The sequence below is a fragment of the Balaenoptera borealis genome (genome assembly GCF_965194805.1).
Source record: "Balaenoptera borealis genome assembly, chromosome: 7".
In the NCBI taxonomy this organism is placed as follows: Eukaryota; Metazoa; Chordata; class Mammalia; order Artiodactyla; family Balaenopteridae; genus Balaenoptera; species Balaenoptera borealis.
The window spans coordinates 23,392,523-23,411,971 of NC_138864.1; the positions used below are offsets into that span (position 1 = coordinate 23,392,523).

The 19,449-nt window shown below is 37.9% G+C and overlaps 1 protein-coding gene across 3 annotated transcripts in view; it reads left to right on the forward strand.

Annotated features, from left to right (window-relative positions):
• RELN (reelin) overlaps positions 1–19,449 on the forward strand; it is a 529,312-nt gene that overhangs the window by 152,035 nt on the left and 357,828 nt on the right. For all 3 annotated transcript variants that reach the window (XM_082399695.1, XM_082399693.1, XM_082399694.1), the window contains exon 3: positions 7,396–7,531. In XM_082399695.1, coding sequence (XP_082255821.1) covers positions 7,396–7,531 — 136 coding nt within the window. The remainder of the gene's footprint in view (positions 1–7,395; positions 7,532–19,449) is intronic.

A 19,449-nucleotide genomic window follows, 5' to 3' on the forward strand; every position in this document is an offset into this window, starting at 1 on the left:
AATAGAATTTTCATACTTTCTTTCTAGGGTGAAGGCATGTAACTTAGTTTCCGCCTACTAGACCAACGCTCATGAGACTTGAATATAGAAGAATGCAATATGAAGTGAGGACCAAGTGTGGGGAAATCCAGATTCAGTCAAGTGCAGCAATGAGAAGGAGGGGAGTATAGTTCTGGACACATAGTCAACATGGTGTAGTTAGTTTGGAAAGGCTGGGGGCAGACAATGTGTAGAGATTATCTACCACCAAGCAGCTTTTAAGAGGGAAGGCAGAGTATGCAGTGTTAGGAGGAAAGGCAGCAGAGATATACTTTGAAACAGTGGATCAGAGAGCTTCAGTTAAATACAGTGCAGACTTTACATAGCTCTTTGGAAAGGATGCTGCTCTGTCAAACTCAGTGGCCACATAGACCTAAGTGTAACTGGATGGCTTCGCCCCTTAGGGGAGCACTTTTGACCTAAAGATGTCTCACTCACGTCTGTACCTAACTCAGGGATGTGTCTAGCAAGAGGACAAAGGTTATCCAAAAACTGTCTGATAAGAAATTAACATCTTTGGAGAGAGAGGGTTGGAAGCAGGGGAGGACAGCACCTGAGCTTGTTCCTAGAGCAGGGGCCCTGTTCATGCTCACTCTCAGATGGTTTGCATCTCATCACAGGATTTGGATTTAGGCTGGATAGACACAGGGGCCTGTCCCGGAATTGAGGTACTGCCTCTTATGGACACAAGGAGGGAGGAAGCCAGTGGACAGTGTAAGATAGAAGATGGATCTGTGTTCCAGTGCTGTTCACTAGCTCTGTTATCAACAGTTGTTTAAGTGTTGGAAAGTCACTTAAATCCACCGGTTCTTGATAATTCTCATTTATCTCTAAAGTGGGAATGATAGTAACAGCTAACACATATAGTGCTAACTATGTGCATATATTCATCTAATCTTCAGAGCCACCCTATTATTATCATCTCCATTTTCCTGGAGAGGAAAGTGAGGAACAGAGTTTCAGTAACCTGCCCAAAATTCCACAATTCCTTGGTAGTGGAGCAAAGATCTGAACCCAGGCAGACTGCCTCCAGGGTCTGTGCTCTCAACCTTTCCCCTCTATTGCCTCTATAATAGTAGTAAGGTAATAACATGGGGAAAACACCTGGCACAGAGAGGGCATTTGATAAACAGTAGTGCTGGAAGAGGGATGGAGAGGGAAGGCAAAAGCAAGAATTCTCACCTTTGTAACTGCATGAGTGAGGAAAGAATCAGGTTGAATTAGAATAAGCTCTTTGTGTATGACCGACAAGACGTATGGGAATAGCATGGATCCTCATACGTTTCTAATGTATACTGATAGACATACAATTCCAGAAAGATTTTTAAAAGGTTTTTGTACTTTTTTCCTTCTAGACCTAAATCTGAAACCAAATGCCTTCAAATCAATGCTTTAAAAGTTAAATATACCCAGTGCATATGTGTGAATGTGGGTGCCCATACTTTTCATTAACTTGTACCACTACTTGAAAGCTATTATTTTCATATCCATTTTCATCAGGCTGGTACTTCACAGATAAGCTGCAATAAGTATGTTTTCAGGAAGTTCGGTGATTACTTTTCAGCATATAAAATCATGTTTAGCTTTGTTGAAATATTTGTGTACATTGACCTAGCAAAGAAGGCAAATAATAGACAAGTCAAATTCTGCAAGTAAACAGTTATTCGTATTTGAATCAAATGAAAAGATTAAAGAATGACATAAAGGAACTCCATAATTCACTTTCTCTCTTCACTTAAAATATAACACTAACTTTCCAGACTACATTTTCAGAACAGTCTACTTTTTATTAACTGATGTAAGCCTTTAGATATCCCTTTGAAACAAAGAGAAAATGATGAAAATAAAAGGAAACAGAAATCATCTTAAATATTTGTCTGTTCTTACACTTTTATACAGACATAAGTTAATGAATTCAATAAACTTCCTGACAAAATATTCTGCCATACTTTCTGAAAGTGTTTGAAACAATAAAATATTTAAGATTTCAAAATTTTTATATATGAAGGTTACATTTATCACAAACCAAAAATCTTTAATCTTAATGTACTTTCCCTTTATTTCGTGATATCCCATCCACAGATGTCTTAGTTCTTGAATCACATGGAAAAACCAGGACATGCTTCTACCCACTTTAACACTAACTATGGCAAATTACAAACTGAACTGATTTGAGTAATCCACGTCTTTAATCTATAAAATATAGAATAAACCCTACATGAATGTGTAATTTTCCTCGTACGTTGGTTATTTTTGGTAATAACATCTTCAGGGTGTTTCTTGGAAGCGGATAGCCTACATTTTTATGAGGATGTGTACATTTTATTCTCAAAATGGGGGAATCATAGAAATTGTAGTTAAAGTTCTGAAGACTCAAGGTATGCACATTAAAAGCATAAAAGAGTATTCCTGAGGGAAAATGGAGTTCATACAAGGTTTAGTCACGAACTTAAAATAACTGAAGACTTGTCAAGGAAAATGACATCCCAGAAGGCACAGAAATGAGTATCACTGTCTTAAAAGGGATCATGGAAGCAACTTTAGAACAATTAAAGACATCGTGAGCCACATCTTGCAGAAGTATAATGTGGATAAAGGAAACTCTGGCATATTCCTATCCTTTAACCACAACTTTGATTAAGAAGACAGATGCTAGATAATTTTAAATTAGATATCCAATGGTTTGAAGAATTTAATGGATTTAAAACACTCATACTTTGTCAAAGGAAGAGTTATATTAAAAAGTTACCTTGGTTATTTCTTGATACAGAAATTATAGCTAAATTGTCAATATTCCTGTTTTTCAAATGTGTGCACACAATATTCAAAAGGAAAATGTATCTATAACATAAATGCTTTAAAATCTATCAGGACAGTTATTGGTCTCATAGAACCTCACAGATTGAAGGATACCCTTTACTTTTTCATCCAAAGTGAGACAAAGAGAGCCATACTTCTTGAAGTGCTTTCTTTCTCTCATAGTCCAGTTCTCTTGGAAAAGAATAGCTTCTTTTTCGGGGGAAGAAATACCACAGAAAAAAAATTTTGTATGAAAGTTTACACATAGCCACAACAGTGAAAATAAAATCTTTATTATAGCTACACTACACACATATATATTTTATATGTATATATCTCCCTGAGATACACAGTGTAATTAAATTCTTTTATCATAGATCTGATTTTCCCTTTTTCAAGTAATATTAAAACTCAATATATATATCCTATTATCCAGCATGCAGCAAGGGAAAGCACCTTCATAAATTTAAATTCATTATCAAATTCAAATTAAAGTTATCCAAGAATAGGTTTCCAAATCACATATATTAGATGGTATATGTCTTTCATGACACAAAAGCCATTAAGAAGATCACTGTGGCAGATGCAGTAAATTGTGTTTCACAGAACATTGGAAGCTGATGCTGACTGCTCTCCTCCTCGTTCTCATTTTCTATGCGTACCTCTGCTCATTACGTCTGCCTTTGTGAGCTGTCCTCCCATCTTCCTTCTGTTCATTTAAACTGTACTCAGAGAGCTAAGGCACTGAAAGGAGTCTTAGAGATCATGGACCAGCAGTTTATAGATGTTGGAACTGAAGCTTGAGAGGGAGCATCCTGACCAGGGTCATGCAGCAGCGGGTGACAGAGCTGAGGGTACAATCTCGTGCTTATACTCTCCTGCCTCATGTACATAAAAACAAATATGGGAAATCTTAGTTTTTCCCTCAAAACTCAATTCCAGTCTCCCTCTTCAACAAAGTCATTTTTTTCTTTTTCTATTATAGTTTACTATAAGATATTGAATATAGTTCCCTATACAGTAGGACCTTGTTGTCTACAGAGCCATTTCTGACTGTGCAGCAAGGATGCTTGTTTGAATCCAGGCTATACTGCCCTTGCTGTATAACTGTAAGCGAGTTTTTATCTTCATCATATTAGTTTCCTCGTGGGTAAAATAGAGAAAATAACAGCTCCTACTGCATAGGATTGTTAAGAGCCTTAAAAGTAAATATTTATGAAACGCTTAGAATAGTGTCAAGCCATAGTAAGTGCTCAATAAACATTAGTTGTCATTATTATAATTGTCCACATTAATCACTCTTTCTCTCCTCTTTTGTATTTTTCACAAATACCACCCAGTTAGCACTTACTTATTTTCTAGTTGTTCTATTTATAATGTTTATTCCAGTTTTCTCGTCCCAGCTGAAGTCATTTCAAGGTAGGGACAATGTCCTATATTTCTTCTGTGTACCTCCATAGGGCCTAACCCAATGTTTGATGCAACACAGGGATACTGTTTTTTTCTGCTGGTTCACTCAGAATGTGTGGGAACCAGTATTTATTCAATCTCTTTGGGTGATGCTGCTGTGTAGCCAAGTTGGAGAACTGCTGTGCTAGACGGTTGGATTGCAAGAATGTCATCCTGTAGGGTAATTACCCAGGGTAGGGCACGAGGCAGTTACAACTCTATAGCTACCTTATAAAATTCTGTCAAGTAATATGCAGTCTAGACATGACTCACTTACTAAGAGGAGCTTTGAGGAGTGAGGAGATATTTGAACATGAATTCTGTTACCAAGACTCTGAGACCCTGAAATGTTATTTTGTTTGATTCATTTCCATTCCCACATGATTGTGGCTGGAACTTTTGCCTTCCTTTTTGGCCAGGCTGACTCCTGCATATGTATCATTTTCCATACACTGGATCCCTGCTTTATGCCCGACTAGAGGGGAGTGGCAATTCCCGAGTCACGGCTACTGAGTCTCATTCAGCACTCTGTGATTTCCTTGGGAGTCTGGAGTCTGTCATCCTATCTAACCTTGTGGTTTCTCTGGCTTGATGACTTTCATCCTTTTGTCTCAAGATACAGCTTAAAAAATACCTATATATATATATATATATACATATATACTTGAGAAAAGTAGCATCATTAGGATATGTCAAAATATAGACTTGTTCTTCTATTTCTTTGGCCAGTATGACCTATTCTGAACAACTTGCTATTCTAGAAGATTCTATTTCATTAGTTGATGCAACATGTATAATTTATATTGTCTTTTATTTTTATAGTTAAATTATTCTTGTATTTATTTAGAAAATATTTCTTGAGTATCTGTGATGTGCCAGACATTGTGATAGTCGCTTGAAATATAAAGATTAAAGACCTAGTCCCTCATAGACTCCCTGGAGAGATGGTCCAGGGTATGATGGAGCAGTGTGTGAACTGCTGTGATGACATGTAGGTAGGGCATCTATCCCAATACAGGGGTACTGTACCAGATGCTGCCATATGTATTGAGTCATTTAATTCTCACAGTAACTTTAGGATGGAGTGGACATGTGTTTTCATTTTAAAGACAGACAAACTGGATCTCAGAGTAAGCCATTTGCCCAAGTTCACAAAGCCAACAAATTAATTTTTTATTTAACTACCCACTCCTGGCAATGTTTTTTTTTAATTAATAAATTTTATTTTTAGAGCAGTTTTAGGTCACAGCAAAATTGAGTAAAACGTTTTTCCATATACCACTCACCCCCCCCAACCTCCCAGGCATCCTGCACCACAGTGATATCTTTGTTACAGCAGATGAACCTACACTGACACATCATTGTCACTCAAAGTCCATACTTTACATTAGGTTTCATTCTTGGTGTTGTGTATTCACCATTGCAATATTATAAAGAAGAGTTTCACTGACCTACAAATCCTCTGTGCTCTGCCTATTCATACCTCCCTCCTTCCCTCCTAACCCCTGGCAACCACTGTCTCCATAATTTTACCTTTTCTAGAATGTCACATAGTTGGAATCATACAGCATGTAGTTCTTTCATATTGGCTTCTTTCATTTAGTACTATGCACTTACTTATTCATGTCTTTTCATGGCTTGATAGCTCATTTCCTTTTAACTCTGAAAAATATTCTATTGTTTGGATGTATCAGTTTATCCATTCACTTAATAAAGGATATCTTGGTTGTTTCCAAGTTTTGACAGTTATGAATAAAACTGCTATATACATCCACATGCAGGTTTTTGAGTGGACATAAATTTTCAGTTTATTTGAGTGAATACCAAGGAGTCTGATTTCTGGATTATGTGGTAAGAGTATGGTATGTTTATTTTTGTAAGAAAACACCAAACTGTCTTCCAAAATGGCTATACCATTTTGCATTCTCACCAGCAATGAATAAGAGTTACTATAGTTCCACATCCTTACCAGCGTTTGGAATTGTCAGTGTTTTGGACTTTGGTTGAATATTAGGTGTGTAGTGGCATTTCATTGTTTTAATTTGCAATTCTCTAATGACATATGATGTTGAACATCTTTTTGTATGCTTATTTGCCATCTATATATCTTTTTTGGTGAGATCTTTTGCCTATTTTAAAAAATCAAGTTATTCATCTTCTTAGTGTTGAGTTATCTATTAATATTTTATATCTGGGGTAAACATAAGAGAATCACCTTATTAAAAAAGAAAAAAAGCATCTCCTGATAGCTCAGCTGGGAGCTGACTTGGTACTCAGCTAGGCCATGATGTTCTCGTGTTGAACATGAGCAATTTCATAGGTCATCCACTCTGAGACAGTTGTGGTTTGAGACAAAAACAAGATCACCTTGTAATCATGCCTGAACACAGACAAAAGCAAGAACATGGTGCAAACCACAAAAATGACCAACATCCCCTCTCCATGCTAACGTGACTGCCGCTGCTTTTTTATCGATCTCAGCTTTAGCCCTACTCTATTCCTCATGTCTCATAGATAAAAATTAAGATACTCAGTGATAAAATTGCTCCCACTTTCTGATAGTACCAGATCCAGAAGCAAAACCACCTTTACCTGGAACCTCCCCAGCAAGACTGAGGGGTCCCCAGGATGCAGGACTTTCAGTACTACAATCGGGAAATTCCTGGGCCAGCTTGATCACCCTACTCTCTAAAATAACCTAACACAAGCCCAAATATTTTAACAAGCTCCTCCTAACATCCTCATACTGAGATACCGCCAAGTTCCCAATAGTATTTGGTCTCCATTGCTGCAAACACTTCCAATAAATCCAACCTTGTTATACCGTGTTCCTGGTGGTCTTTGTTGATGGGCAAAGACCAGTCAACAAAATCAAAATGAAGCAAATACTATAGCAGTAATTTAGTAGATTGCTCCTTAACAATAATGTTTTAAACGATTCATTTCCTTCTGACAATAGGAAGTGGAAAATTGCATAACTTATGGGGAAGCCAAACAGCATGTTGAATCTTAACATAAAAGAAAAATGTCCAGAAAATATTATTATGCCATCATACGGACTTTGTTTTATTGTTTTTATAACAACTTCCCTTCCTTTCTGTTTGTCAGGGATCATGTCTGACCACCAGTTTGGTAACCAGTTTATGTGCAGTGTGGTGGCCTCTCATGTGAGTCATCTGCCCACAACCAACCTCAGCTTCGTCTGGATTGCTCCACCTGCTGGCACAGGCTGTGTGAATTTCATGTAAGTGCCCAAAATGTCTGTGACTGGTACAGAAGGCAAATGTGTTATCAAACCAAACTTGGGTCCACTTGCCTGCACACAGTAAAGCCAATCTATGGACACCAGCTTGTGGTGAAGGGAAGTACAGTGTTTATATCAGGGCACCAAACAAGGAGTCCAGGCAACTAGTGCTCAAAAGGCCTGAACTCCACAGTGGCTTTCAGGGAAAGGTTTTTAAAAGACAGGGTGAGGGAGAGGGTTGTGGGGCATGTGATCAGCTCATGGACATTCTTCTGATTGGTTGATGGCGAGGTAATCAGGAGTCGGTATTATCAACCTCTGGTTCCAACTGGTCTGGGGTCAAGGTATTTGTGGGCAGCATACAGTTAACCACCTGGTGGGGGTTTCAGTATCTGCACAGCAGCTCAGAGGACATGGCTCAGAATATTATCTATAGCCCTTGAGGAGGAACTAAAGGTCCTTGACTAAACTATTATAATTTTGTCTTGCTTGGCTGTTTGCCTTTGTTTCTGCATTTTCTTACTTCTCTGATTAAATATATGCTTTGGCACTCAGGGAAGGCCTAGGAGGCTAAAGTTTTTCTACAAGTAAGAGGCAGGTGTAGGACATGGGGTGGTCTGTCCTGGGAAGGCCCCATAGGGTCCTGCTAGGTTACAAATATACCTCTCATGAGGTTACATATACAGTCACTATTTAAATTATTATTTTAGCAGATTTAACCTTAATTAAAGCCTCTCATTTTAGTGTCAAAAGAGGCCAAAACTGTAAAAAAAAAAAAAAAAGTAATTTTAGCAGTTTATTTTTGCATATTTATTTATACCTCAGGAGATCTATATTGGATTTTAGCTGATTAAAATACACAATAAGATAAAAATATGTGAAGAAATCAAGGCAATAGGAAAATGATATTCAGAAAATAAGATGAAAACAGGTACAAAAAAATGCTGTGAGGCTCCATACATGGTATAGAAGAAGACCACAGATTAGAGATTAAGCTTTTAGCTTTCTAGCCACTAGTGCCAAGAGGAAAATGTGATCAGTTAGCTGGTTCATGGTGGTAAGAAGTCAGAAGTCTATAGAAACCTACTGAATCTCTCCTATGCTTTCATTAAGAGGAAACAGGGAAATGTAGTGAGCAATGTCCCAACAGCATCCTTAGATAAACTCTGAACTACGGTTCAAAGTCTCTGACTTGTGACATCTCTTAATATATACTATGCCCCTACCCTTTCCTTACAATCACTGCTCCTCATCTTTCTTAGTCATCTCTTTTTTCCCCCATAGCCCTTTGTTCACTTCTAACACATGATATACTTCATTTATTTAATTATGTATGTTATTTATTGTGTGACTGTTCCTGCTGAAATGCAGGTTCCTTGAAGGCAAGAATGCATTTCTATTTTGTTCACTGATTTGCCCCAGTTGTCTAGTACAGTCCCTGCACACACAGTAAGCATTTACTAAATATTTCTTGAATGGATGAGTAGGCCAATGGAACAAGGTCAAAGGCAGTTTAGAAACAGCTATTCTATGGGCAGTCAGGTGAAATAGAGCTGGAATTCATCTTGAATAGTGTTCTATTCCAACCTTCTACTCAGACAACAAAATCCCATAAAACCTGCATACTCCAAAATTTACCACTACCTTTTCTTCTCCCTTAGTAATACACAGTTGAATGTCAAGGGTTTATATCACGTCACTGATTATATACTCTCTCTGCCTATCCTCTGGGTCACGGGTCCCCAACTTCCCCCAGTCCGCAGACCGATAGCGGCCTGTTAGGAACCAGTCTGCACAGCAGGAGGTGAGCAGTGGGCAAGGAGCGAAGCTTTCTCTGCTGCTCCCCATCACTCCCCATCACTTGCATACCGCCTGAACCATCTCCCCGCCCCCCCCCCCCCACCCCGTGTCTTCCACAAAACCAGTCCCTGGTGCCAAGATGGTTGGGGACCACTGCTCTGGGTTACTCAGGCTGCAAACGTGCGATTCATCCCACCCAGGTGGTTGACATTTAATCCCATCATTTTCTCCCTCAGAAAGTTTTTCACACTTGAACCCTTTCCTTCCAGTACCTCTTGCTAAGATGATTGCAGTAGCTTCCTAACTGGTCTGTTCACCTCCAGCCTATTTCCCATACAGTCCATCTTGCACATTGTTGTCCAGTTAATCTTACTAAGGCACAAGTGCTCAAAACTTGGATATCCTAAGACTTCCTTCTAAAGGCCAGCCCTTTGGCATTGGTTTCAAGATTCTTCCAAATCTTGCTGTTTATCATCTTCCCTCGTCTCCCATAGCCTGCACCTCCTGATGGGCGCAAATTGGCAGTACTTCCCACAATTCCCTAAACATTCCATGACTTTCTCTCTTTCTCCATGCTTTTCCCTTAGCCTAGAACGCTTTATTCTCTCAAATTCAATTGTTAAATTCTTATTCTTTCTTCAAGCTGGCATTCTTAAAAAATCTTCTGTAAAGCTTCTAAGACATCAGCAACAGAAGTGATGTGTATTGTCACATTTTGCTTGTAACTCTATTATAATGCTGACTATATTTTACTCTATATTTATTTGAGTTAATTTCTTGCCTTTTCTATTAGATTAGATTGGATAAGGACAAATTCTTATTTCTTCGTGATTCCTCCACAGTTGGTTCAAGGACTTATACATAGAATTCACAGAAAATGCCCTTTGAATTCTGTATCCTGGGAGGGTGGGGGTTATTGGTTCTAGGACCTCCCACGTATGCTCAAGTCCCTTATATGAAATGGCATGGTACAGCAGACCCCCTGTATCTGTGGTTTCTGCATCCAGAGATTCAACCCACCATGGAAGCAAAATCCAGGTATACAGAGGGCCAGCTGTATCTGAAGTACAATGTTGTCTTTTTCTTTAGTTTAATAGTAAGCTCTGATTCTCTCTTTTGGCATGCTTTATCTTACTCATGTTGGCACTTGTTAGGGTAATTTAAATTCTTGCCATGCATAACTTCTTCATTTAAAATAAGAATTATTTTTTGAAAGAACACAAATTAAATCTATGCCAGCAATACAGAACTGCCTATTTCCAAATAGATATAGTTTTTCATTTAACCTGTTTTAAAATGATATTTGATGGCTTATGGCCTCACTGTTCCTGCGATATCAAATTGTATTCTCTTCTGATAAATAATGTAGGTATTTTTTTGGGAGTGCCCTCAAAATACATGGTATGGGCCAAGTGAATCTGAGACTTAATTTTCCCACCCATTAAATAAGGTTAGTAATAATTTCCTGAAAAGGGTTGTTTTGAGCATGCAGAGTCGTGGATCTAGTCCTCAGCTTTGCAGGAAGTCCAGAATCTTCAGAGATGATCAGCCTCAAATCAGGGACTCCCCAAACCAAAAACAAAATTGGAAGATGCTGATAAATAACCAAGGAACTGGACATTGGTTCAAGATGGCGGAGTAGAAGGACATGCTCTCACTCCCTCTTTCGAAAACACTGGAATCACAACTAACTGCTGAACAGTCATCGACAGGAAAACACTGGAACTCACCGAAAAAGATACCCCACGTGCAAAGACAAAGGAGAAGCCAAAATGACACGGTAGGAGGGGTGCTATCACAATAAAATCAAATCCCATAACTGCTGGGTGGGTGACTTACAAACGGGAGAAAACTTATACCACAGAAGTCCACCCACTGGAGTGAAGGTTCTGAGCCACACGTCAGGCTTCCCAACCTGGGGTCTGGCAACGGGAGGAGGAATTCCTAGAGAATCAGACTTTGAAGGCTAGCGGGATTTGATTGCAGGACTTCGACAAGACTCGGGGAAACAGAGACTCCACTCTTGGAGGGCACACGCAAAGTAGTGTGCGCATCGGGACCCAGGGGAAGGAGCAGTGGCCCCAGGGGAGACTGAACCAGACCTACCTGCTAGTGTTGGAGGGTCTCCTGCAGAGGGGAGGACAGCTGTGGCTCACCAAGAGACAAGGACACTGGCAGCAGAAGTTCTGGTAATTACTCCTCGGTGTGAGCCCTGCCAGAGTCCACCATTAGCCCCACCAAAGAGCCCGGGTAGGCTCCAGTGTTGGGTCACCTCAGGCCAAACAACCAACAGGGAGGGAACCCAGCCCCACCCATCATGAGACAAGCAGATTAAAGTTTTACTGAGCTCTGCCCACCAGAGCAACAGTCAGCTCTACCCACCACCAGTCCCTCCCATCAGGAAACTTGCACAAGTCTCTTAGATAGCCTCATCCACCAGAGAGCAGACAGCAGAAGCCAGACGAACTACAATCCTGCAGCCTGTGGAACAAAAACCACATTCACAGAAAGATAGACAAGATGAAAAGGCAGAGGGCTATGTACCAGACGAAGAAACAAGATAAAACCCCAGAAAAACAACTAAATGAAATGGAGATAGGCAATCTTCCAGAAAAAGAATTCAGAATAATGATAGTGGAGATGACCCAGGACCTCGGGAAAAAAATGGAGGCAAAGATCGAGAAGATGCAAGAAATGTTTAACAAAGACCCAGAAGAATTAAAGAACAAACAAACAGAGATGAACAAAACAATAACTGAAATGAAAACTACAGTAGAAAGAATCAATAGCAGAATAACTGAGGCAGAAGAACGGATAAGTGACCTGGAAGACAGAATGGTGGAATTCACTGCTGGGGAACAGAATAAAGAAAAAAGAAATGAAGACAGCCTAAGAGACCTCTGGGACAACATTAAACGCAACAACATTCGCATTATAGGGATCCCAGAAGGAAAAGAGAGAGAGAAAAGACATGAGAAAATATTTGAAGAGATTATAGTCGAAAACTTCCCTAACATGGGAGAGGAAATAGCCACCCAAGTCCAGGAAGTGCAGAGAGTCCCACACAGGATAAACCCAAGGAGAAACACGCTGAAACACATAGTAATCAAATTGGCAAAAATTAAAGACAAAGAAAAATTATTGAAAGCAGCAAGGGACAAACGACAAATAACATACAAGGGAACTCCCATAAGGTTAACAGCTGATTTCTCAGCAGAAACTCTACAAGCCAGAAGGGAGTGGCATGATATACTTAAAGTGATGAAAGGGAAGAATCTACAACCAAGATTACTCTACCCAGCAGAGACCTCATTCAGATTCGATGGAGAAATCAAAAACTTTATAGACGAGCAAAAGCTAAGAGAATTCAGCACCACCAAACCAGCTTACAACAAATGCTGAAGGAACTTTTCTAAGTGGGAAACACAAGAGAAGAAAAAGACCTACAAAAACAAACCCAAAACAATTAAGAAAATGGTCATAGGAACATACATATCGATAATTACCTTAAACGTGAATGGATTAAATGCTCCAACCAAAAGACACAGGCATGCTGAATGAATACAAAAACAAGACCCATCTGTATGCTGTCTACAAGAGACCCACTTCAGACCTAGGGGCACATACGGACTGAAAGTGAGGGGATGGAAAAAGATATTCCATGCAAATGGAAATCAAAAGAAAGCTGGAGTAGCAATACTCATATCAGATAAAATAGACTTTAAAATAAAGAATGTTACAAGAGACAAGGAAGGACACTACATAATGATCAAGGGATCAATCCAAGAAGAGGATATAACAATTATAAATATATATGCGCCCAACATAGGAGCACTTCAATACATAAGGCAACTGCTAACAGCTATAAAAGAGGAAATAGACAATAACACAATAATAGTGGGGGACTTTAACACCTCACTTACACCAATGGACAGATCATCCAAAATGAAAATAAATAAGGAAACACAAGCTTTAAATGACATAATAGACCAGATAGATTTAATTGATATTTATAGGACATTCCATCTAAAAACAGCAGATTACACTTTCTTCTCAAGTGTGCATGAATCATTCTCCAGGATAGATCACATCTTGGATCACAAATCAAGCCTCAGTAATTTAAAGAAAATTGAAATCATATCAAGCATCTTTTCTGACGACAACGCTATGAGATTAGAAATGAATTACAGGGAAAAAAACATAAAAAACACAAACACATGGAGGCTAAACAATACGTTGCTAAATAACCAAGAGATCACTGAAGAAATCAAAGAGGAAATCAAAAATACCTAGAGACAAATGACAATGAAAACACGACGATCCAAAACCTATGGGATGCAGCAAAAGCAGTTCTAAGAGGGAAGTTCATAGCTATACAAGCCTACCTAAAGAAACAAGAAAAATCTCAAATAAACAATCTAACGTTACACTTAAGGGAACTAGAGAAAGAAGAACAAACAAAACCCAAAGTTAGCAGAAGGAAAGAAATCATAAAGATCAGAGCAGAAATAAATGAAATAGAAACAAAGAAAACAGTAGCAAAGATCAATAAAACTAAAAGCTGGTTCTTTGAGAAGATAAACAAAATTGATAAACCATTAGCCAGACTCATCAAGAAAAAGAGGGAGAGGACTCAAGTCAATAAAATTTGAAATGAAAAAGGAGAAGTTACAACAGACACTGCAGAAATACAAAGCATCTTAAGAGACTACTACAAGCAACTCTATGCCAATAAAATGGACAACCTGGAAGAAATGGGCAAATTCTTACTAAGGTATAACCTTCCAAAACTGAACCAGGAAGAAATAGAATATATGAACAGACCAATCATAAGTAATGAAATTGAAACTGTGATCAAAAATCTTGCAACAAACAAAAGTCCAGGACCAGATGGCTTCACAGGTGAGTTCTATCAAACATTTAGAGAACAGCTAACACCCATCCTTCTCAAACTCTTCCAAAAAATTGCAGAGGAAGGAACACTCCCAAACTCATTCTATGAGGCCACCATCACCCTAATACCAAAACCAGACAAAGATACTACAAAAAAAGAAAATTACAGACCAATATCACTGACGAATATAGATACAAAACTCCTCAACAAAATACTAGCAAACAGAATCCAACAACACATTAAAAGGATCATACACCATGATCAAGTGGGATTTATCCCAGGGATGCAAGGATTCTTCAATATATGCAAATCAATCAATGTGATACATCATATTAACAAATTGAAGGAGAAAAACCATATGATCACCTCAATAGATGCAGAAAAAGCTTTTGACATAATTCAACACCCATTTATGATAAAAACTCTCCAGAAAGTGGGCATAGAGGGAATCTACTTCAACATGATAAAGGCCATATATGACAAACCCACAGCAAACATCATTCTCAGTGGTGAAAAACTGAAAGCATTTCCTCTAAGATCAGGAACAAGACAAGGTTGCCCACTCTCACCACTATTATTCAACATAGTTTTGGAAGTCCTAGCCACAGCAATCAGAGAAGGAAAAGAAATAAAAGGAATCCAAATCGGAAAAGAAGAAGTAAAACTGTCACTGTTTGCAGATGATATGATACTATACATAGAGAATCCTGAAGATGCCACGAGAAAACTACTAGATCTAATCAATGAATTTGTAAAGTTGCAGGATACAAAATTAATGCACAGACATCTCTTGCATTCCTATACACTAATGATGAAATATCTGAAAGAGAAATTAAGGAAACACTCCCATTTACCATTGCAACAAAAAGAATAAAATACCTAGGAATAAACCTACCTAAGGAGACAAAAGACCTGTATGCAGAAAACTATAAGACACTGATGAAAGAAACTAAAGATGATACCAACATATGAAGAGATATACCATGTTCTTGGATTGGAAGAATCAATATTGTGAAAATGACTCTACTACCCAAAGCAATCTACAGATTCAATGCAATCCCTATCAAATTACCAATGGCATTTTTCACAGAAGTAGAACAAAGAATCTTAAAATTTGTATGGAGACACAAAAGACCCCCAATAGCCAAAGCAGTCTTGAGGGAAAAAAATGGATCTGGAGGAATCAGTCTCCCTGATTTCAGACTGTACTACAAAGCTACAGTAATCAAGACAATACGGTACTGTCACAAAAACAGAAATATAGATCAATTGAACAAGATAGAAAGCCCAGAGATAAACCCACGCACCTATGGTCAACTAATCTATGACAAGGGAGGCAAGGATATACAATGGAGAAAAGCCAGTCTCTTCAATAATTGGTGCTGGGAGAACTGGACAGCTACTTGTAAAAGAATGAAATTAGAACACTCCCTAACACCATACACAAAAATAAACTGAAAATGGATTAGAGACCTAAATGTAAGACCAGGCAGTGTAAAACTCTTAGAGGAATACACAGGAAGAACACTCTGACATAAATCACAGCAAGATATTTTTTGATCTACCTCCTAGAGTAATGGAAATAAAAACAAAAATAAACAAATGTGACCTAATGAAACTTCAAAGCTTTTGCACAGCAAAGGAGACCATAAACAAGACGAAAAGACAACCCTCAGAATGGGAGAAAATATTTGCGAATGAATCATCGGACAAAGGATTAATCTCCAAAATATATAAACAGCTCATGCAGCTCAATATTAAAAATCAAACAACCCAATCCAAAAATGGGCAGAAGACCTAAATAGACATTTCTCCAAAGAAGACATACTGATGTCCAAGAAGGACATGAAAAGCTGCTCAACATCACTAATTATTAGAGAAATGCAAATCATAACTACCATGAGGTATCACCTCACACCAGTTAGAATGGGAATTATGAGAAAATCTACAAACAACAAATGCTGGAGAGGGTGTGAAGAAAAGGGAACCCTCTTGCACTGCTGGTAGGAATGTAAATTGATACAGCCACTATGGAGAACAGTATGGAGGTTCCTTAAGGAACTAAAAATAGAATTACCATATGACCCAGCAATCCCACTACTGGGCATATACCCTGAGAAAACCATAATTCAAAAAGACACATGCACCCCAATGTTCATTGCAGCACTATTTGCAATAGCCAGGTCATGGAAGCAACCTAAATGCCCATCGACAGACGAATGTATAAAGAAGTTGTGGTACATATATACAATGGAATATTACTCAGCCATGAAAAGGAACGAAATTGGGTCATTTGTAGTGACGTGGATGGATCTAGAGAGTATCATACAGAGTGAAGTAAGTCAGAAAGGGAAAAACAAATATCGTATATTAATGCATATATGTTGAACCTAGAAAGTGGTACAGGTGAACCAGTTTACAGAGCAGAAATTGAGATACAGATATAAAGAACAAACGTATGGACACCAAGGGGGGAAAGCGGCGGGGGTGGGGGTGGGGTGTGATGAATTGGGCGATTGGGATTGACATGTATGCACTGATGTGTATAAAATGGATGACTAATAAGAAAATAAATAAATAAATAAACATTTTAAAAAAAGGAGAGCAGAGAAATACATTGCTAAATACTTAAAAAGGTTTGTCATATAGTTTCTTAACTATAAAAGATAAATGGATCTTGAAAATGACAAATATTGGATTTTTTACTTGATATGTCTGATTTGCACTCCTCCAAATCAGCTGGTTTTAAGTGCTCAAAATCCCAGTGCTTTTATATCTGTTAAATGCTTCTTTTCTTTTTATAAATTTATTTATTAAAAAGAAAATAACCAGGGTACTGGAAAGGTATTCCCTTAGTGTTTTTTTCCACACATTCTCTGACAATAATTAGCTGGGGAATTTGCCAAAATACAAATTCCCTGTCCCAGAGAATCATATTCTCCAGAAGAGAGGGTCTGGGGATCTATATTTTAAACTCACACTCCAGGTGATTCTTACCAGAGAAGCCTGTGAAACATTGTAGTTTAATACATTGTCATTCTGGTATTGATTTATGGTAGGAGGAGAAATATATATTTTTAGTTCCCAGGTTTTTAAAAAAAATATCTATCATCTAGGGTATCCTCTTTTTAGTATCAGTAATATTGGAAACCAAATTATAATCAGAAGTGACTTGGCAAGCATAATGTAGGTATTTTAAGTCAGCCCCAAACGATGTTTTATTAGCAGTTGGTAAAAAAAATACAGTTTGGTTAGAAGTAATTTTTACTGATTACAAAGAAGTTTACACACCCTCACTTGTATTTCATAATAAAATTTTGATGATGCAATTTGCACTTTTTAGCATTCTTAATAAATGTTTGAGTCTCTGCTTATTGTAAGCCATGACTATGTTGAATCTTACATAGAGCAGCTGCTTCCTATGTGGGCAAGATGTTTTTGTTGATCTCTTTTCCTAATTAGTTTGTGAGAGATTACAGGAAAACTGAAGATTGAACGTGGACCACTGAACAATTCATTTGAAATTTTCTGAACTAAAGTCTTGCAATTTCTTACCTTTGTTCCTTACTACAGTATTTATTATGTGTTCAGTAGAGGTATCTGTAAGAGTTAATATCTATAATTAGTATGTGCCCAGTAGTACTTGAAGAAGATTGCTAATGTTCAACATTAATGTAAACATTTCACAAAGATAAAATAAAACAACCACCTATGGCATTTGAATATAAATATACTCTGATTCTCTCTTTTCTAACTCCCAAAATTAAAGCTTTTACTTTTTAAGGTAAGGAGAATTACTTTTTAGAAATTAAACTTCAACCAGAGTTATATGCTTTTGTATGAGGTTTTCATATCATTAGTTAATTCATATCATTATTTAATTTTTCACATGTGTGTTTTCTTTATTAACTGGGTTTGAAATCCCACAAGGTCAGGGACTGTGTTAGGTACTTTCATATATCTAGTAGTTCTTAATACTGAACTATAGACAATAGAAAGTCCTCAATAAATATTTTTTCTTGCTTTATTTTTTTTAAATTTTATTTATTGAGGTATAGTTGATTTATAACATCGTGTTAGTTTCAGGTGTACAGCACAGTGATTCAGATATATATATACATACATACATATACACATATTACATATATATTCCTTTTCAGATTCTTTTCCATTATAGGTTATTACAAAATATTGAGTATAGTCAATAAATATTTCTTAATAACTAATGACATATTTCATTGATTCTAAAATACGGAAGTTTCTTTTACATTTTGGTGTCTCTAAAGTTGCATCTGACATTTGATGGCATCTTACAATTATAATTTGCAGCATGTATTTTACTTTTTTAATTTATATATTTATTTAGTTTTGTCTGTGTTGGGTCTTCGTTGCTGCACGCGGGCTTTCTCTAGTTGTGGAGAGCAGGGGCTACTCTTCGTTCGGTGCGCGGGCTTCTCATTTCAGTGGTTTCTCTTGTTGCGGAGCATGGGCTCTAGGCACGCAGGCTTCAGTAGTTGTGGCTCGTGGGCTCTAGAGCACAGGCTCAGTAGTGGTGGCGCATGGGCTTAGTTGCTCTGCGGCATGTGGGATCTTCCCAGACCAGGGATCGAACCCATGTCCCCTGCATTGGCAGGCAGATTCTTATCCACTGCGCCACCAGGGAAGCCCTTAATTCTTAATATTATGATTGATGGTGTTTCGGATTTGAAGAAATCCAGCAACTAATATTTATCATTTACCATGTATGTGGTCTCTCTAGAGGTGACAGTTGAATCAACACTGTACCCAAGTCTGCAACCTCATATTGGTATAGCCAGTGTATGGTGCAAACTCTGTGATTTTAAAACCTAGTTATCTATTTAAATCCTTTTTAAAAAAACCTCATAGTAAGAACTATGGAATATTTGAAATGAAATTCCAAACAATTATATAATGTGCTGTGTGTGCCTTTCCCAGAGAAGAGTAAATGGCATGCTGTCTGAATAAGCCAGGTTTTATTGGAAAACCACTTAGCCACATAGTCATTTGGACTCTTTTTTTTTTTTTAACGTGGTTATTGGAGTATAATTGCTTTACAGTGGTGTGTTAGTTTCTGATGTATAATAAAGTGAATCAGCTATACATACACATATATCCCCATACCTCCTCCCTCTTGCATCTCCCTCCCACCCTCCCTATCCCACCCCTCTAGGTGGTCACAAAGCACCGAGCTGATCTCCCTGTG